General features: G+C 44.6%; 2 protein-coding genes across 4 annotated transcripts in view; both read right to left on the bottom strand.

Moving 5' to 3' along the window:
• Positions 1 to 6: 6 nt before the first annotated feature.
• Positions 7 to 3,034, bottom strand: mea1 (male-enhanced antigen 1). Its single transcript, XM_089012819.1, has 4 exons — positions 2,868 to 3,034; positions 1,728 to 1,985; positions 1,567 to 1,672; positions 7 to 488 (listed from the first exon to the last, which is right to left on the bottom strand). Exons 2-4 carry the CDS (start codon positions 1,962 to 1,964, stop codon positions 316 to 318), a joined length of 516 nt encoding a protein of 171 aa, XP_088868945.1. The 5' UTR covers positions 1,965 to 1,985; positions 2,868 to 3,034; the 3' UTR covers positions 7 to 315.
• Positions 3,035 to 3,223: 189 nt separating this feature from the next.
• The window catches only part of arfgef3 (ARFGEF family member 3), a 39,946-nt gene continuing 23,186 nt past the window's right edge, over positions 3,224 to 19,983 (bottom strand). Inside the window, exons 30-42 of one of the 3 annotated variants that reach the window (XM_089012815.1) lie at positions 19,525 to 19,653; positions 19,246 to 19,422; positions 19,024 to 19,138; positions 18,858 to 18,960; positions 16,562 to 16,693; positions 15,596 to 15,726; positions 14,479 to 14,557; positions 14,275 to 14,414; positions 14,042 to 14,213; positions 13,868 to 13,969; positions 9,461 to 9,867; positions 5,467 to 5,758; positions 3,224 to 5,393 (exon numbers count right to left, since the gene is read on the bottom strand). In XM_089012815.1, coding sequence (XP_088868941.1) covers positions 5,202 to 5,393; positions 5,467 to 5,758; positions 9,461 to 9,867; positions 13,868 to 13,969; positions 14,042 to 14,213; positions 14,275 to 14,414; positions 14,479 to 14,557; positions 15,596 to 15,726; positions 16,562 to 16,693; positions 18,858 to 18,960; positions 19,024 to 19,138; positions 19,246 to 19,422; positions 19,525 to 19,653 — 2,171 coding nt within the window. In that variant the 3' untranslated portion in view covers positions 3,224 to 5,201. Of the gene's footprint in view, positions 5,394 to 5,466; positions 5,759 to 9,460; positions 9,868 to 10,694; positions 11,307 to 11,519; positions 11,606 to 13,867; positions 13,970 to 14,041; positions 14,214 to 14,274; positions 14,415 to 14,478; positions 14,558 to 14,647; positions 14,686 to 15,595; positions 15,727 to 16,561; positions 16,694 to 18,857; positions 18,961 to 19,023; positions 19,139 to 19,245; positions 19,423 to 19,524; positions 19,654 to 19,983 lie in introns of those variants that run through there. The other 2 variants (XR_016116982.1, XM_089012816.1) reach the window with 2 other exon arrangements.

Raw genomic sequence — 19,983 nt, forward strand, 5'->3', positions numbered from 1 at the left:
GCTGTAAACCTTTGGATGCCAAACTTTCTTCCTCAATTTGAAAAGCTACACAAGCGTCCATCATCAAAAGTGACATCAGCGAATGTGATCAGAAGGTATTCAACAACATCACATTGTAAAGTTTGTGGTTTGTCTCTGGCCCCTTTTTTTTTCTCTTGTCGGTGTGTGTGTGCCTGCATTTGTGTTGTGTCTTAGCAGCAATATGTTAGCATCAAAAAGCTCAGCAGAAACAGCAGAAAATCAAGTTGACCAAACACACTAAGTCAAAAAAGGAAGCTGGAACATCAAAGACCCAAAAAAACAGCGGTTGTTTCCTCAGGGGCCGCTGTAGCCGCCGCGCCGCAGTCCGGCTGCAGCGCAGCGGTCGGTCAACGTGCGCCGGACCACGTCCTGCCACTGGTCGTCGGAGATCTCTCGCGCCCACGCCGGCACGCCCGGCGACGGCAAAGCGACCGCCGCCATGGTCCTCTTCACCAGCTCCACGTGGGCTGTGGAAGAACAACATTGGACATGTCGGGAATGAGCGAGCGATTGCGGTTTTCGCGGTGACAGGCTTGAGCAAGGCAAGAAAAAGGCAAAAATGGAATCGGCTAACATGATAGCCTCGGGACCAGCCGACAGACCACCGTCACAGGACTGGGTCCTTCCTCCACCCAGAGACCCTTTGTGGCTCTGGGTGGAGGAAGGACCCACAAGCACGAGCCGCCTGAGCGGATTTCTAAATACAGTGAAACCTCGGTTTACGAATCGCTTGGCTAATGAACTTTTCGATTTACGAACGAAAACAGTGAAATTTGGACTCGTTTCAACTTTATTGATAGTTCAAAGGCAGACTCGATTCAACTTTAAAGGCAGAGTGTAGACTGCAAGGTTAAAAAATCCCATCAATCAGGCTCCACAAAAAAACGCACAAGTCATCTGTACACTTGATGCAAAAAGCTATCAACCCAGCTAAACAGAACACAATTGATGAGGAACAAGGTAAAATTATCACAGAGAAAGCGCGGCAACTTCACTTGGATATTGTCAAGAGGCAACCTGGAAGTTTGTCATCCATTGATTTCAAGGCTAGCCATGGATGGTTCGAGAACTTGAAGCGTCGTACCGGGATTTATAGTGTAATTCGTCATGCTGAGGCAGTCAGTTCTGACGGTAAAGCTGCCAAAGCTTACAAGGAATCGTTCGTCAAGATGGCCACTCCATTCCATTAAGCCATTAACAACCATCACAAAGGTAAATAAAACAACTTTATTATACAGTGCCGTTTATTTCTTTCATTACAATACCATGGCACATTTGTTATAAATAAAATAAGGTGTATTTTGTGTAGTTTTAAGGCTTAGAAAATTAGAAAATTGTGTTTTATGGGGACCTGGGAACGGATTGTTCTCATTTTAATGGTTTCCTATGGGAAGTTAATGTTTGGGATACACACTTTTCGCCTTACACACACTTTCTGGTCACCAATTAAGTCCGTAAACCAAGATATCACTATGAAAAACCCCCACAGGGATTTGTTGCAAAGGCGTCTCCCCCTTCCTTGTGCAACTAAAAAGGCCAACTGACCGTCATCCATGGGGATGGAAGCGCGACTCCTCTCGGCGGCCGCGGCGTCCGGGTCGTCCTCGTCACTTTCGGAGGACGGCGCGTCGGGGAGGTGCAAACCCATCACCTGCGCCACAAAAAACACGTCACGCAAGTCCAATCAACCGCGGGCCGCCTCTGACCTCCATCCTGCGCTGGAGATTCCCGTCCGCCGGCGCCGCCGCGTCGTCCCCGTCCTGACTCAGCGGCTGGTAGGAGTAGGCCGCCCCACTGTCCTCCTCTGCGGGGACCTCTTGAACCGCTCCCTCGCTCTCTTGATCCTCTTCGCCGCCACTCCACACCGCCACTCCGACTGCATCTCCACCGCGCGGGTTCTTGTCGTCGTCCTCACAAGGTGGGAAAACTCGCTCTGGTCCCATGGCGCCAGGACCCCCCCTGGACTAAGGCAGAAAAATTTTAAATTGCTTTATAATAATAACACATTTTCAGTTAGGTAGCTACCTAGCAAGCTATCTATATAGCTGGCTTGCTATCTACCTGCTATCTAGCTTTCTATCTATTTGAGTTACTTTCGTTTTGAGTGAACGCTGGCGCATGTGGCTGCCGCTGCTCACCCACAGAAAATCTGATCCTGTGACTGTAAAGTGACCTTGAGGGTTTTGAAAGGCGCTTAAAAATGAATGTATTATTATAAAAATGACCACTTGTACGTGAATGTCCTGTTTCGAGACCAGGTTGGTGGTCTATTCAGGTGCTCCTCTGGGGACACCTGTAGCTCACTAAGGTCTCCACATCTGGCGTGAAAGCCTCAAAATTGGCTAGCTAGCTAGCTAGCTAGCTTTCTATCTATTTGAGTTACTTCCGGGTTGAGTGAACGCTGGTGCGTATGGCTGCCGCTGCTCACCCACTAAAAAATGATCCTGTGAGTGTAAAGTGACCTTGAGTTTTGAAAGGCGATGAGAAATGAAATCGATTACTATTATTATTAATATTTTTATTATTATTGGCAACGTCTGGAGAGTCACATCGGGCGTCTGTTGCTTGCAGTCAAAACGTACGGGTGACACGACCCCCAAACCCCATTTTCCACCCAAAGATAATTCTGAGTACGCTTCGCCAAGCGTGCATTTGTATAGTCGCAACGATACAATAGGAAGGTTCGGAAGAGCCTCGAAGTCTACACTAGCCTATTTTCGCTTACTCGTTTGTGTGGCGTCGCCAAAGCTAACTGCTAACTAGCGCTTGGACTCCTTGATGCCCGCGCCGCGCGACGTACGCGGGTGGCGTTGACGCCACCGAAAATGTTACTTTATTGGACTTACATGTTGTGTTTGTCAAACGTGTCCTCGGTGCGAGACGACCAGCCAAGATGAGTTCCAAGCGCGGACGTTCGGCCGAGACGGCTGTTTACGTTATAGCGACGCACCGGAACCGCCTTCTAGTGATGTGTGGTTCGCCAACGAGCCGGTTCTTAGAGCCAGGCCTCTGAAGTGAGCGAAGAGAGCCGGATCTAGAGAAGGAGCCAGGAATGGGAGCAGACTTTTTCCCCCTCTAATTCCCGGCCCCAGTCTTCGGTTAAAGCCGCACGCCATTGGTCAAGATACGTAGTAGAGGAGGGAGGGGAGAATTACAGACACGCAGCAGTAAGGAGAAGGGGGAGGGGTTAGAAATACAGTTCAATGAAAGACACATTTTAGAGAACTTTGCAGAGGATCTGGGGAGGGACTGCAGGACGCATGCACTGTTTTGGAACTACAGTAAAGTCTCGTTATATCGATATTCAAGGGAGTCCGAAAAAATATCGATATAACCGGGACTATCGATATATCCGACCCTGTTTGCATGTAATTTTCTCCGTGCGTGCATAGAAATAGTATCGATATAACCGGGACTATCGATATATCCGATATCGATATAACGAGACATTACTGTATTTGAGCAGGTCACTGGTGATCAGTGTAGACAGGTACAGTAGACAAATGTTAGCACATTATGCTGTTATTATTATTCAATTATTATCAATTTTACTAATAATAATACATTTAATTTACAAGCGCCTTTCTGAACACTCAAGGACACTTTACAACAAAGACAACACACAAAACAGTAAAATCATGCATAAAACAATAAATAATAAAACAGCAGAATACATTAGACCATGAAAGCAAGTTTAAACAGGTGGGTTTTCAGGTGAGATTTGAAAGTAGGAAGGGAGTCAATGTTGCGGATGTTGGGTGGAAGTGAGTTCCAGAGTTTAGGTGCGGAGCGGCTGAAAGCTCTGCACCCCGTTGTGAGACGGGCAGAGGGCATGTAAAGGTGGAGGGAGGAAGAGGATCTGAGGGCCCGAGAAGGAACGGAGATTTGAATTAGGTCAGACAGATAGGGGGGGGCAAGGTTATGGATGGCTTTAAATGTAAACAGAAGTATCTTGAATTCGATACAGGGTTTAACAGGGAGCCAGTGGAGCTGTTGGGATGATAGCATTATTAATATGAAAAGCAAATTAGTGACAGCTGATCATCAGACCAGAGTAACCACAGGGAAAGTGAAAGTTAGTGCATGCTCCCTGTGCACATATATATAAAGCCATATAAATAAAAATATTTGATGACGTCACAATATCAACAAGAGCGTTGCTAACCAACGTCACGTGACCAGTCTCATCTCACAACAACTTTAATAGCATAAATAAAATAATAAAATATATAATAAAATGAGTGAATGCTGGCTCGTGTTGCAAACGATTAGGTAGCTAGCTATTTGCTATCTATTAGCTATCTAGCTATCTATTAATTATCTAATAGTTAGCTAGCTAACTTTCTATATATTTAAGTTATTCCAGGTTGAGTGAATGCTTGCTCGTGTTGCTATCTATTAGCTATCTAGCTAGCTATCTATTTGCTACCTATTAGCTATCCAGTTAGTTAGCTATTACTTGTCTATTATCTAGCTTGCTAACTTTCTATCTATTTGAGTTATTCCGGGTTGAGTGAACGCTGGCTCCTGTTGCTATCTATTAGCTAGCTAGCTATTTGCTATCCATTAGCTATCTATCTAGATAGCTATTATCTATTAGTTAGCTGGCTAATTTTCTATCTATTTGAGTTACTCCGAGTTGAGTGAATGCTGGCTCGTGTTGCTATCTATTAGCTATCTATCTAACTAGCCATCTATCTATTAATTATCTATTAGTTAGCTAGCTAACGTTCTATCTATTTGAGTGATTCTGAGTTGAGTGAATGCTGGCTTGTGTTGCTATATATTAGCTATCTAGCTTGCTCTTACTTGTATATTAGCTAGCTTGCTAACTTTCTATCTATTTGAGTTATTGCGGGTTGAGTGAACGCTGGCGCATGTGGCTGCCGCTGCTCACCCACAGAAAAACTTATCCTGTGACCGTAAAGTGACCTTGAGAGTTTAAAAGGCGCTTATGAATGAAATGGATTATTATTATTATACAAATCAATATGTACTGTGTTGTATTGTATTGTATTGTATTGTACGAAATAAAATACAGGAAGTGGCAGATAAGAATTGAAATGGATCAATAAGTTACAAACACATTGCGCAAGGATGTGGTCATCATCATAATCATAATTATCATCATCTTTGGCCGACTTTGGGTCCTCGACGCTGCGAGTTCACGTCTTGCGAGTTCACTCCACAATGTCATAGAGCCTCCCCACACGTCCCAGCCAATCACGCAAGGCCTGGCGCACGGCGCCGTCGGTGATATGGCACGCCAGCTGGCACACGCTTGGGTAGAGCGCCGGCTGAAGCGCCACGAAGGTCGCGTCCGAAAGCTGTAGAACCTGATGCAAGGCCGCCGCCACCATATTGCTCCACGCCTGACGGACGCACAAACGGCATCGGACACGTGTTGCTCCCGCCAAGCGTGGGGACAAAATGGCGTCACCTCACCTGTATCTGCGCGTGGGCGTCACTGGCGGCGACGTGCCCGTGGGAGCTGACGGCCGAGCCCGATCTGGAACGGAGGACTTCGGCGCCGGCGCTGTGCGAGTGTCTGAGGGGCGGGATCGGCGTCCGTCCTCCCTGCCATCCGTCATGTTGCTGCTGCTGTTTTCGACATTTGTACTGGTTCAGTAGCTTAGCTAGGCTTTTATCGGTCGCCATGGAGACCAGTTTGGTTCCAGTGCTCTCCCACCAGTCCTTCCCGCCGCTCGGGAAGCTGGCGGGAACGCTTCCTGTGGAGCTGAAAAACCAACAAAATAATAATAATGATCATAATAATAATATTAATACATTTACATTCCTCCCGAATCAAAAACGGTGCTGGCATATTCTCGTCTCGTTCATCCTTGATGAATGTATATGAATGTTGATGAATTGATAGCTATCTGGCTAGCTATCTGTTGGTCATCTTTCATGTCAGGTTTTTTCCCATGCTTGGGTGCCTATAAAGCACTTGTTAGACCGCTGGCAATTTTTTTCCCTTCCACGAGGGGGCATCATTTGCCTTTTGTCCATGTTAGCGCTTTGTTACAGCTTCAGCTGCTGCTAGCTAGCTATTAGCTGTCTATTAGCTAGCTAGCTTTCTATCTATTTGAGTTATTCCGGGTTGAGTGAAAGCTGGTGCGTGTGGCTGCCGCTGCTCACCCACAGAAAAACTTATCCTGTGACTGTAAAGTGACTGAGAGTTTTGAAAGGTGCTTATAAATGAAATGTATCATTATTATTATTATTATTATTATTATTATTATTATTATTATTACAGAGGGTTGTGTCAGGAAGGGCATCCGACATAAAAGCTTGGCCAAAACAAACAATCAGATCAAACCTCTAAAGATGGAGGACACTGATTGGCTGTGGCGACCCCTTGAAGGGAAAAGCCGAAAGGAAAAGAAGAAGATTCTTATTATTAATAATAAATATTATTATTATTAATAATAATAATAATAATAATAATAATAATAATAATAATAATAATATCGATGAGAAGGTTTCTTCAGCCGTCATCTGTACAATTTTGAAGGTTTCGGACGTTTCGCCTCCTAACGACTAACGACTGGCCTATTACCCCCACTCCCACCGGTATCACCTCATCAGCATAACGCTGATGAGGTGATACCGATGGGAGTGGGGGGTAGTCGTTAGTCAGGAATGTAGGAACAATCAGTGGGGCCACAGGGAGGGGTCCTCTGCCACCCCAACCTGAGAGTAGGGACCTATCATAGCTGTGTCCGGTGCCACCATGTCTGGACATTAGGGATATATAAATAAGACCGATACGACCAGTCAGACTTTAGTTCGCTGACGAAGCCTCATGGATAGGAGGCGAAACGTCCGAAACCTTCAAAATTGTACAGATGACGGCTGAAGAAACCTTCTCATCGATGGACGACTCCTGTACGACTCCTGTACGACTGAGAGCTTATACAGACAGAAATAATAATAATAATAATAATAATAATAATAATAATAATAATAATAATAATATGTCTGTGTAAGCTCTCAGTCGTACAGGAGTGGTCCCCCCAACCTGACAGCACGGACCTATCATAGCAGAGTCCGACACCGCCATGGCTGGACAATAGGCATATACAGTAAAGTCTCGTTATATCGATATCGGATATATCGATAGTCCCGGTTATATCGACACTATTTCTATGCACGCACGGAGAAAATTACATGCAAACAGGGTCGGATATATCGATAGTCCCGGTTATATCGATATTTTTTCGGACTCCCTTGAATATCGATATAACGAGACTTTACTGTATATACAGTAAAGTCTTGTTATATCGATATCGGTTATATCGATAGTACCGCTTATTACGATACTATTTCTATGAACGCAAGGAGAAAATTACATGCGCGCAGGATCGGATATATCGATAGTCCGGTTATATCGATATTTTTTCCGACTCCCGAGAATATCGATATAACGAGACTTTACTGTATGTATAGGGCCAAACTACCAGTAAGACTTTAGTTTGCTGATTAAGTTTCTTGGATAAGAAGCGAAAGGTCCGACACCTTCAAAGAAGTACAGATGACGGCTGAAGTAACCTTTTTATCAATAATAATAATAATAATTATTATTATTATTATGTTCTTTTCCTTTCGGCTTTTCCCTTCAAGGGGTCGCCACAGCAACAATATAACAACAATAATAATATTATTATTATTATTATTATTATTATTATTATTATTATTATTATTATTATTATTATCTATTAGCTGTCTACTAGCTGGTTAGCTAGCTGCGGATCAAACCTCTAAAGATGGAGTGTATTTAATCGTGACATTCAGTGTATTAGCTGACAAACTGGCTATTAGGTACAGAGCTATCTAGGTAGATAGGTATCTAGCTAGCTATCTGTTGGCTATTTATGAGCTATCTACTAGCTGCCTAGCTAGCTTTCTACCTATTTGAATTACTTCCGGGTTGAGTGAACGCTGGCGCTTGTGGCTTCCGCTGCTCACCTACAGAAAAACTTATCCTGTGACTGTAAAGTGACCTTGAGAGTTTTGAAAGGCGCTTATCAATGAAATGTAATATTATTATTATTACTTAATTTCCAAGCGCCTTTCAAAACTTTCAAGGACACTTTACAGTCACAGGATTTTTTTTGTGCAGGTGAGCAGCGCCAGGGCTCACTCTACCCGTAACACAGAAGTAACACAACAGCAAAGTTATGAAAGGAAAGAAAGGAAACAAACAAACAAAAAAACTAACTAAATATAGATAGAGATAGAAAAATACAGTGATACCTTCGCTTACGAACTTAATTGTTTCCCAGAAAGTGTGTGTAAGGCGAAAAGTGTGTATTCCAAACATTAATTTCCCATAGGAAACCATTAAAATGACAATAATCCTTTCCCGGGTCCTAATAAAACACAATGTTCAACTAAATAAGCCATAAAACTACACACAATATACCTTATTTTATGTATAATAAATGTGCTAAGGTATTATAATTAAAGAAAGAAACTGTATAACATACATAACATACATGTTACATAACTGTAACATTTTTATTTTGTTATGCTTAGAATATCTTGTTTTCTATCCTTTCACTCCCACCCCAACCCCATCCCTCTTCAATTGCTGCTGTGGACTGCAAATTTCCCCATTGCGGGACGAATAAAGGTATTCTGATTCTGATTCTGATTCTGTACTGTGTAATAAAGTTGTTTTATTTACCTTTGTGATGGTCGTTGAGGACTGGATAGCTTTTTGTGTCTCAAGGAGCTCTGGGTTGTACATTTTGGAAGTTGTGATATTGCAACAGCAACAGATGCAGGCAGACACACTAGAAACTTCATTAATAGCTGGTTCCCTTGCTTGTATGTTCTCTTCAAATTGTACAGATGACTTGTGCGGGTTATTTGTGGACCCTGATTGATGGGATTGTTTAACTGTGCAGGCTACACTCTACCTTTGAACTATCAATAAAGTTGAAACAAGTCCAAATTTCACTGTGTTTTCTATCCATGTCCTCACCATTTCACTTTTGTTTGTATTTTACTTTTGTTTTTTTTTGTTTCAAGCTATATAATCTGCCTTTCGTGTGTGTGTGTGTGCATGTGTTTCTGGTTCTGTAACCCTTCCCTCTGCTCACTGCTGCGTGTGTCCTGCTGTGTGTGTGTGTGTGTGTGTGTCCCATCCCTCCTCTGCCACGGATGTTGACCATTCACGTTTAACCGAAGACTGGGGGCGGCGAATAGAGGGGAAAAAAAGCCATTTCAGGAGCTACAAGAACCGGCTCATTCGCGAACTTGTGGCGCTCTGTGTGTTTCCAGAAATATAGTTCGTATGATTATATTCTCGCGAATTTAACGTTCGTAAAGCGAAAAGTTCGTTAGCTAAAGTGTTCGTAAGCCGAGGTATCACTGTATATTTGATTACTTTACAGAAAATGGGGGGGAGGGGTGACAATTCTCGTCTCACCTGAACGTCAGACTGTGTGCGGGTGTTTCGCCAGGTGAGACCGCTAAACTAGTGCTGCTGCGGGCCGTGTGACAGGTGACTGCGCCTTCCTCCGAGGGCGTGTCGCCCCCCGCCGACGTGGGCGTGGACAATTCAGAAGGGAAGAGCGGCAAGAAGAAAGTGTGGCGCTCGCCGGCGTACGAGGCCGACGGTAAAGGGGGCGGGGCGGCGCTGACCCCCTCCTCCTCCAGGTCTCGATGCATCTGGATGTAACTGGCGCACACGTCGGCAATCAGCTTGTGAAGACGTTTCACTAGCCACGCCCACTCCGCCACGCCGCTACTGCCCAGCGTCGCCGGGGCCACGCTTAGGGACGACATGGCTGCTCGCCACTGATGCCAGTGGTCGCGCCCGCGAGGGGGGCTCACCTGGGTGAGGGGTTGGCAGACGTTAGACGGCTTCGTTTGTGGTTTAGTCAACATTATTGGATGTTTGAATAAAGTCTCAGTTCTGAAAAAAGAGTTTTAGAGTTAATTTCCAGAAAGTCCAGGAATAAATAATACAATTCTACCCTTAAAAAAAGTTTTTCAAAAGTCAAAGTCATTATCACTTGAATGCCATAATTGTAAAAAAAAACAATAATAATCAAAAATATTTTATATTAATATAAAATAATATATATATACAGTAAAGTCTCGTTATATCGATATCGGATATATCGATAGTCCCGGTTATATCGATACTATTTCTATGCACGCACGGAGAAAATTACATGCAAACAGGGTCGGATATATCGATAGTCCCGGTTATATCGATATTTTTTCGGACTCCCTTGAATATCGATATAACGAGACTTTACTGTATATAAAGAATATACATATATTGTATTCATATAACATAATATATATGATACAATGGTACCTCAGTTCTCGAACGCCTCACTGTTCGAACAAATCGGTGTTAGAACAAAATATTCGAGATATTCTTGCTTCGCCATTCGAACATCAATCGGTGTTCGAACGCCAATACGACGCGTGAGTGCGTACGCGAGGGTGGGGAGCTGAGCGGCGCACGGGTGTATCGCTCTGTTCGTGACCAACTGTTGTCGCTAGCGGACGTGCTGCGTTATGCTCTAGCGTTTAATATAGGTGTACGAAAAGTTTTAGCAAAAGAAAAGTAGTGCGAACAACTATTGCATTTAAGAAAGAAATAATCGCAAAATATGAAGGAGGTGTGCGAGTGTTTGATCTGGGGAGGGAATACAGCATGGCGAAATCTACGATCAGTACAATATTAAAGAATAAGGAGGCTGTGAAATCTAGTGATGTTGCTGTGGGAGTGAGAGCTAGTGTCATTGGATAAATATTTTAAGAGAAAAGAACATCCTGTAGCCAAGTCATCTGAAGCTGTCACGTTCCGAGCGAGAGTGACGGCAGATGACTCGTCGGAACGTAGTGGAATGTTTGGAATCCCAAAACAGACACGTACTAACCAAGCAGGATGTTTATTCACAAATAAAAGAAAACACAGCGAGTAAGAAGGCAGGGGGTGATCCGACCCGCTTACTACGGCAAAAAGCAAATGGCACACGAGGGTGCAAAATTACGCAATCCCGAAAGATGACATAAATTTACGGGACGCAGGGAAAATACCTCGGACCGGATACACTCGCGCATTGAAGGAAGAGTCCAGGTACGGTGGCAAGTTGAGTCAATCATTATCCGGCATTGGCGAGGTGATCGCGAACCGTATAAATGCCCCGTGTCCGTGATTAGAGAATTGACAGTAGGTGGAGGGCGGCCGGGAGAGGCAGCCCCGCCTCCCCGCCGAGGTCGCACATAACAGCAGTGCACAATGGCTGGTGACTCTGAAAGAGGAGCACAGCAACCTCCCTGAACAGAACCCAGTTACCATGACAGCGGCAGACATACAAGAAAGAGTCTCAGGTATGAAAAACTGGACGGCACCAGGCCGTGCACCTGGACGTGGATATGGCAACACCTACTGGCTAAAGAAACTCACAGCACTACATGAGCGCCTAGCTTCACAAATGAACCAGTTGCTGATGGATGAGACTCACCCAGGATGGTTAAGCGTAGGGCGAACAATCCTGATCATGAAGGATTCCTCAACAGGTGCAGTTCCTTCCAACTATCGGCCAATAACCTGTCTCTCCACAACATGGAATCTCATGTCAGGCATCATTGCGGCTAAGATAAGTGGACACATGGATCAATACATGAACAAAGCACAGAAAGGCATTGGTAGAGATACTAGAGGTGCCAAACATCAGTTGTGTTGACATAACAGTCGCACAAGACTGCAGGTCCCGACATACCAACCTGTGCACAGCCTGGATTGATTACAAGAAAGCATATGACTCGATGCCACACACATGGATCACTGAATGCTTGGAGTTGGATAAGGTCAACAGGACCATGAGAGCCTTCATTGCAAACTCGATGAGGATGTGGAAAATCACACTTGAAGCCAATGGCAAGCCACTAACGCAAGTGTCCATCAAATGTGGCATATACCAAGGTGATGCACTCTCACCACTGCTGTTCTGCATAGGACTGAACCCCCTCAGCCAGATAATCGCCAAGACAGGCTATGGATACCGCCTCAGTAATGGAGCTACAATCAGTCGCCTCCTCTACATGGATGACATAAAGCTGTATGCTAAGAGCGAAAGGGATATAGACTCCCTGATCCACACAACCAAGATCTACAGCAGTGACATCGGTATGTCATTCGGGCTGGAGAAATGTAGTCGGATGGTGACTAAGAGGGGCAAGGTCATCCACACTGAAGGGGTCTCACTCCATGAAGGAACAATAGCAGACATTGATAACAGCTACAAGTACCTCGGTATACCACAGGCCAGTGGCAACCTCGAACTAGCAACAAGGAAAGCGGCTACGACTAAATACCTCCAGCGGGTTAGGAAAGTCCTTAGAAGCCAGCTCAATGGCAAGAACAAGACCTGGGCAATAAACAGCTATGCCCTGCCAGTGATCAGATACCTTGCAGGAATAATAAGGTGGCCAAAGGAAGAGATTCAGACCACGGATGTTAAGACCCGAAAACTCTTCACCATGCATGGAGGGTTCCATCCCAAGTCCAGCACCCTGAGACTGTAAACAAGCCGTAAGGAAGGAGGCCGGGGACTAGTGAGTGTGAGAGCCACTGTCCAGGATGAAACATCCAAGCTCAATGAATACATCAAAGAGAAGGCTCCAACGGATGATGTACTCAAAGAATGTCTCAGACAATGGGGAGCAGAGGATGAGGTGCTGGAAGAGGCACAATCATGGGAGGAAAAGCCCCTACACGGGATGTACCACCAAACCATAACTGCAGTGGCTGATCTCAAGAAGTCCTATCAGTGGCTAGAGAGGGCTGGCCTAAAGGACAGCACAGAGGCACTCATCCTGGCTGCTCAAGAGCAGGCCCTGAACACAAGAGCCATAGAGACACGGATATATATATATAACTTTGCTGCTGTGAAATGTAAATTTCTCCACTGTGAAACTAATAAAGGCAAATCCAATCCAATCCAATCCAATCCAATCCAATCCAATCCAATACCACACCAGGCAAGACCCAAGGTGTAGGTTGTGCAAAGAGGCACCTGAGACAATCCAACACATAATTGCAGGGTGTAAGATGCTGGCAGGGAAAGCCTACATGGAGCGCCATAACCAGGTGGCTGGCATAGTCTACCGAAACATCTGTGCAGAGTATGGACGGGAAACCCCAAGGTCAAAATGGGAAACACCTCCCAAGGTAGTAGAGAATGACCGAGCAAAGATCCTGTGGGACTTCCAGATACAGACTGACAAGATGGTAATGGCCAACCAACCAGATAACGTGGTCATAGATAAAGGGCAAAGGAAAACCGTTGTCGTGGATGTAGCGGTCCCGAGTGATGGAAACAGGAGTGACCCCCAAAATCCACGAGTGGTTGCAACAGATACCGGGAACAACATCGAATATCTCGGTCCAGAAATGCGCAGTGCTGGGAACAGCACGGATACTGCGCAGAACCCTCAAGCTTCCTGGCCTCTGGTAGAGGACCCGAGCTAAAATGGGGGACAGACGAGGATTTATATATATATATATATATATATATATATATATATATATATATATATATATATATATATATATATATATATATATATATATATATATATATATGTGTGCACATAATAAATATTTATTTCTAGTTCTCCATAGCCAGTAAAAGTTATGTTTTTTTAAATTGTATATTTCTTATGGAAAACAAAAACAGATATCGTACATTTCCACAAAAAAAAAAAAAGAGGCGATTTTGGTGGCATTCAGCGGAAGTGGTTTTGTGTGTGTGTGTGTGTGTGCGTGTGTGTGTGTGTGTGTGTGTGTGTGTGTGTGTGTATGTGGCACCTGCGCTGTCTCTTCAAAGATGTCTTCGTCCTCCGAGGACGCCGACCCGCGTCGGGAGGAGTCCGAGCTTCCGTCGTCGTCCTCGTAGAGGATCTTCTTGACCTGTTGCAAAGGCACAGCGTGCTGAGGAGGGCGCGGGGCCAAAAATAGGACATTTAAAAAAGGAGGCGTTACCTGCTGCGGGGTCATACCCTCTGCCTGACTCAAGACTGCGGCGAGCAGCGCCTGCACATAAAGCTTGAAGCTCATGGCCGCCTGGCGGTAGAGATTAGCGGCGCCACACACGCCCGACACCTTCATCAGGAGGTACTTCAAACCCGGACGCGTGTCGAAATCGCGCGCCGTCCTGCGCACAAAAGTAATGCCATAAAAAGAAATAACACATCACCAAAGAAAGCCACGCCCACCTGTAGGAGTCCAGCAGCAAGTCCAGGATGATTGACAGGTTAGTCATAGACACGTAGCGCAGGAAGCCCGCTGCGGGACGCGCGGCGGGTTCAGTGGTCACCGGCGTCGCCTCCTGCCCGTCGGGCTGCTTGACGAACTCCTTCAATTGATCAAACAATCAATTCAGAAAAGCGAAGGATGATCGCTGCCCAAATCGTGCGTACCTCCAGCAAAATGTCCGAAAGGTTCTGAAGAAGAACTTGATGTGACAACAGGCTCACCACCACGTTACGGAAGGGGATACTGAAACACGCCAAAATAACAACAGCACGATTAAGTACATACGTGTGCACCCGTGTGGTGTAAAATGAAAGAATAAAAATAAAAGCTTACCCGATTTTCCTAAAAGCAGCAGAGGAAATAGTCAGATACTGTATTGAGACAATCAAGTAAGTCAAATAGATAGCAAGCTAGCTAGCTAGCGAATAGATACCTAATAGCCAACAAATAGATATATATTAGCTAGCGAATAGATAGCTAATACCTATCGAACAGATAGCTATTACCCAGCAAATAGATAGCCATTAGCCAGCCAATAGATAGCCATTAGCTAGCCAATAGATACCCATTAACCAGCCAATAGATAGCAATTAGTACTTGAGACGTGAAACAAAATGGCAGACCAAACAATGAACACCCCTAACGATCGTGTAAACAAAACAAACACCAGAAGAAGAATCATAATCCATTTCATTTCTAAGCGCCTTTCAAAACTCTCAAGGTCACTTTACAGTCACAGGATGTTTTTTTTCTGTGGGTGAGCAGTGGCAGCCACACACGCCAGCGTTCACTCAACCCCGAAGTAACTCTGATAGCAAGCTAGCGAATAGATAGCTCATAGCAAGCGAATAGATAGCTATTCACCAGCGAAAATATAGCTAATAGCCAGCGAATAGATAGCAAATAGCTAGCAAATAGCTAGCCATTAGCTCGAAAATAGATAGCCATTCGCCAGCGGATAGCCACTCGCCAGCGAACAGATAGCTACTCGCCAGCGAACAGATAGCGAATAGCTAGCCATCTATAGCCAGATAGATAGCTAATAGCCAGCTAGATAGCTATATAGACAATACAATACAATGGATGCTACTTTATATAGCGCTTTCACAACAGCTCCACCTGTAGCAAAACGCTTTATGCTTTATGCTACTCATCGTCATCTATTCTTTATCATCCGCATAAAGCGGCCAATATTAGTGGAGTACTGATGAACTGAAATCCCTTCAGGCGGGAAACACAACTTCCCGCGCCGGACAAAACAGCGTATAGGGCATGCGTCACCTGTTGTGAGCGTGTTTGTCGGCGTGACGCTCCGGTGGCGGCTCGAGGATCAAAACGCACAACTGGGCGTGCTCTAAACCGTCCTTGTTGCTAGGCGTCTTGGGCGAACATTGGCCGTCCAACATGAACACCTGCCGTGCAAACATGTGCGTTCAGATTTTTACCTGCAGTCGGTCGGTGGCCGACAATCCGGTGGAGATTCGCTAGCTAGCTCAAAAAAATTATGTTGATTGCTTTTGCTAATCTAGATTTGATAGGTAGCTAATAGATCGAGAGAGAGACACAGAGAGAGAGGATTGCAAGCTAGCTGATAGAAATAGAGTTTGATCATTAGCTAGCTGATACAGAATTGATAGCTAGCTATGTAGCTAGCTATCTGATATGGATTTGATCGGTAGATGATAGATTTATAGAGAGAGATTCACTAACTAGCTAGCTGATAGAAGTAGAGTTGATGGTCAGCTGGCTGGTAGATCCAGAATCGATAGCTAGCCAAGTAGCTAGCCAGCTTATATTGATTTTATGGGATTTTATGGGGATAGATAGATAGATAGATAGATAGATAGATAGATAGATAGATAGATAGATAGATAGATAGATAGACAGACAGACAGACAGACAGACAGACAGACAGACAGACAGACAGACAGACAGACAGACAGACAGATAGATAGATAGATAGATAGATAGATAGATAGATAGATAGATAGATAGATAGATAGATAGATAGATAGATAGATAGATAGATAGATTATGGGATTTTATGGGGATAGATAGTGGGAGAGAGAAAAAGATAGAAAGAGATTCACTAGCTAGCTAGCTGATAGAGTTGATTGTTAGCGACCTGGTATATCAACAGAATCGCTAATTTTATGATATAATGGCTTTCTCCTTTGTTCCACATCTTAATTGTGTTAATGTGTTACTTTATTACTACTTTTTTTCCAGTTGGACACGACTACCGACCTGCTGCGCCATCGCTCGGATCCTCCAGTACTCGGCCTCCGCCGACGGTGACGAGGAAGGAGCGGCCACTTTCACTTCGCAGGGGTCGCCGCAGAAACTGTCCGAGCCGCTTCGGAAACACGACACCAATTTCTGCAAGAAAGCACACGCCGCCGTATCAAATGACGTTGGAAGATAAACAAAATGGTCGGGAGATAAACAAAATGGTCGGGAGATAAACAAAATGGTCAGGAGATAAACAAAATGGTCGGGAAATAAACAAAATGGTTGGGAGATAAACAAACAAAATGGTCGGAAGATAAACAAAATGGTCGGAAGATAAACAAAACGGTGGGGAGATAAACAAAATGGTGGGGAGATTAAAAAAATGGTCGGAAGATAAACAAAATGGTCGGAAGATAAGCAAAATGGTTGGGAGATAAACAAAATTGTCGGAAGATAAACAAAATGGTCGGGAAATAAACAAAATGGGCAGGAGATAAACAAACAAAATGGTCGGGAGATAAACAAAATGGTTGGGAGATAAACAAAATGGTCAGAAGATAAACAAAATGGTCGGGAGATAAACAAAATGGTCGGAAGATAAGCAAAATGGTTGGGATATAAACAAAATTGTTGGAAGATAAAGAAAATGGTCGGAAGATAAACAAAATGGTCGGGAAATAAACAAAATGGGCAGGAGATAAACAAAATGGTCGGGAGATAAACAAAATGGTCGGAAAATAAACAAAATGTTCGGAAGATAAACAATCAAAATGGTGGGGAGATAAACAAAGTGGTCGGACGACAAACAAAATGGTGGGGAAACAAACAAAATGGTGGGGAAATAAACAAAATGGTCAGGAGATAAACAAAATGGTCGGAAGATAAACAAAATGGTCGGAAGATAAACAAAATGGTCGGGAGATAAACAAATTGGTCGGAAGATAAACAAACAAAATGGTGGAGAAATAAACAAAATGGTCGGAAGATGAACAAAATGGTCAGAAGATAAACAACATGGTCAGAAGATAAACAAAATGGTCAGAAGATAAGATAAATAAAATGGTCGTGAGATAAACAAAATGGTCGGGAGATAAACAAAATGGTCGGAAGATAAACAAAATGGAAGATCAACAAATTGGTCCTGATGACGAGACGGACGCTTGTGTCAACATGGCCTCATTCCGAAATGCCGTGCATGCTTTGCGCGTTGGGAGGGGGCGGGCAGATGTAAAACATGTAAGCGGCTCTGATCTGTGTGTGTGCGAGGTTGTCCTCACGATGATTTTGACCTCGTCCTTGGGGATAAAAGCGCGCGAGGGCCCGGCAGGCGGTGAAAAATAGAGCATCAAGCGCTCGGGAAATCGAACTACATGACCCACAATGCATTGCGTCTCTGTGTGTATGCATGTACAGTGATACCTTGGCTTACGAACTTAATTGGTTCCCAGGCAGTGTGTAAGGCGAAAAGTTTGTATCCCAAACATTAATTTCTCATAGGAAACTATTAAAATGAGAATAATCCGTTCCCAGGTCCCCATAAAAGGTAATTTTCTACTTTCCAATTTTCGAAGCCTTAAAACTTCACAAAATAGACCTTATTTTATGTCTAATAAATGTGCTATGGTACTATAATTAAAGAAATAAACTGTGATGTATAATAAAGTCATTTTATTTACCTTTGTGATGGTCGTTGATGGCTTGATGGAATGGAGTGGCCATCTTGAGGAATGATTGCTTGTAAGCTTTGGCAGCTTTATCGTCAAAACTGGCCTCCTCACCATGACGAATGACATTATAAATCCATGTACGACGCTTAAAGTTCTCAAACCATCCGTGGCTAGCCTTGAAATCATCAATGGATGACAAACTTCCAGGTTGCCTCTTGATGATATCCGAGTGAAGTTACCGTGCTTTCTCTGCGATAATTTTACCCAGTTCCTCATCAATTGTGTTCTGTTTAGCTGGGTTTTTGCATCAAGTGTACAAATGGCTTGTGGGGGTTATTTTTGGAGCCAGATTATTGGGATATTTTAACCTTACAATCTACACTCTGCCTATGAACTATCAATAAAGTTGAAACGAGTCCAAATTTCACTGTGTTTACTATCCATTTTCGCACTGTCTCTCTGTCGTCTGTCTATCTATTTTCTTGTGAGGAGAACAGCTAGTTCGCATGCAACACATCACTCATTATGGAAAAATAGTTCGTATGCCAAGATTAAATTCTCGTGAATTTAACGTTCGTAAACCGAAAAGTTCGTTAGCCATGGCGTTCCTAAGCCGAGGTATCACTGTATGTGTGTTTGTGTACCTTGACGGGTTGTAAGGTAGCAGAAAAAGCATCTTGAAGGGCACAGCAGGCCAACCTCCACATTTCCTCTGTGAAAAGCGGACCCACCGTCACCAGCACGTACCTGTGGCAGATGTACCGTCAATGTCAAGGCAAGGCGCCGAGTTCCTGTTCCTGTTTGTGAGACCTGATACAGGAACAGCCCACTCTGGAGATGGTCTCCGCCGCTTGCGACACGCAGGATACCAGTAGACCGAAGAGCTCCTTCAACATCACGTTGATCCAAAACTCGCAACCGACGTCTGGCGGCACACAAGGCGGCGGCGGGGGCGGGAGCATTAAGGGGGATCTCGTTCTTGTTCCTGCGGTATGGTTTTTCCGTCGTGAAAGGGGAGGGCTGGCGCGTCACCTGCGTTGATGAAGGTGGCGACATGCTCCACCACCAGTTCACAGCAGAGGCCGATAGCATGTTTGAAGTTAGCGGCGGCTACGTCCCAGTAGGCGTGGAGGCCTTGGCTACGCTGCAGCCACAGGGACATGACGGGCAGAAGCAGCTGGACCACGGCCGAGATCGCGAAGCCAGGACCTGATGGACAAAACTCTGATGTCAAATGTAAGATTCATTTACGGATATGACAAGGAGCCTCTGTCTCAATCATAGCCAGGAAAACGCCCGAGGAACGGTCACCTGGTACAACGGCGACCTCTCGCAGGAGCAGGAACAGCGTCTCCAGGGTGGGCGGCTGATGCTGGCGAGGACTGTTGGACACGGCGGCCGTCAGCTGCTCCAGAAGGAGAATCCACACCTGGATCAGACCTAAGGGATGACGACGACGGCGGTGGCGGCATGTCAGTTGGGATGGAGGGACTCGCCGATAATAATAATAATACATTTCATTTATAAGCGCCTTTCAAAACTCTCAAGGTCACTTTACAGTCACTGGATCAGTTTTTCTGTGGGTGAGCAGCGGCAGCCACACGCGCCAGCCTTCACTCAACCCGGAATAATTCAAATAAATAAAAAGCGCCTTTCAAAACTCTCAAGGTCACTTTACAGTTGCAGGATACATTTTTCTGTGGGCGAGCAGCGGCAGCCCCACGTGCCAGCGTTCACTCAACTCGGAAGTAACTCAAATAGATAGAAAAC

This window comes from Hippocampus bargibanti, linkage group LG13, assembly GCF_051943395.1.
Source record: "Hippocampus bargibanti isolate YZ-2025 linkage group LG13, ASM5194339v1, whole genome shotgun sequence".
NCBI lineage: Eukaryota > Metazoa > Chordata > Actinopteri > Syngnathiformes > Syngnathidae > Hippocampus > Hippocampus bargibanti.

Bases quoted from the DNA above. Each gene is read 5' to 3' on its own strand.
- mea1 (XM_089012819.1), bottom strand. From the start codon at position 1,964: ATGGGACCAGAGCGAGTTTTCCCACCTTGTGAGGACGACGACAAGAAC. The intron at 1,673-1,727 runs GTCAGAGGCGGC...TTTGTGGCGCAG, and splicing joins ATCTCCAGCGCAGGATGGAG to GTGATGGGTTTGCACCTCCC. The intron at 489-1,566 runs GTCAGTTGGCCT...GTTCTTCCACAG, and splicing joins TTCCATCCCCATGGATGACG to CCCACGTGGAGCTGGTGAAG.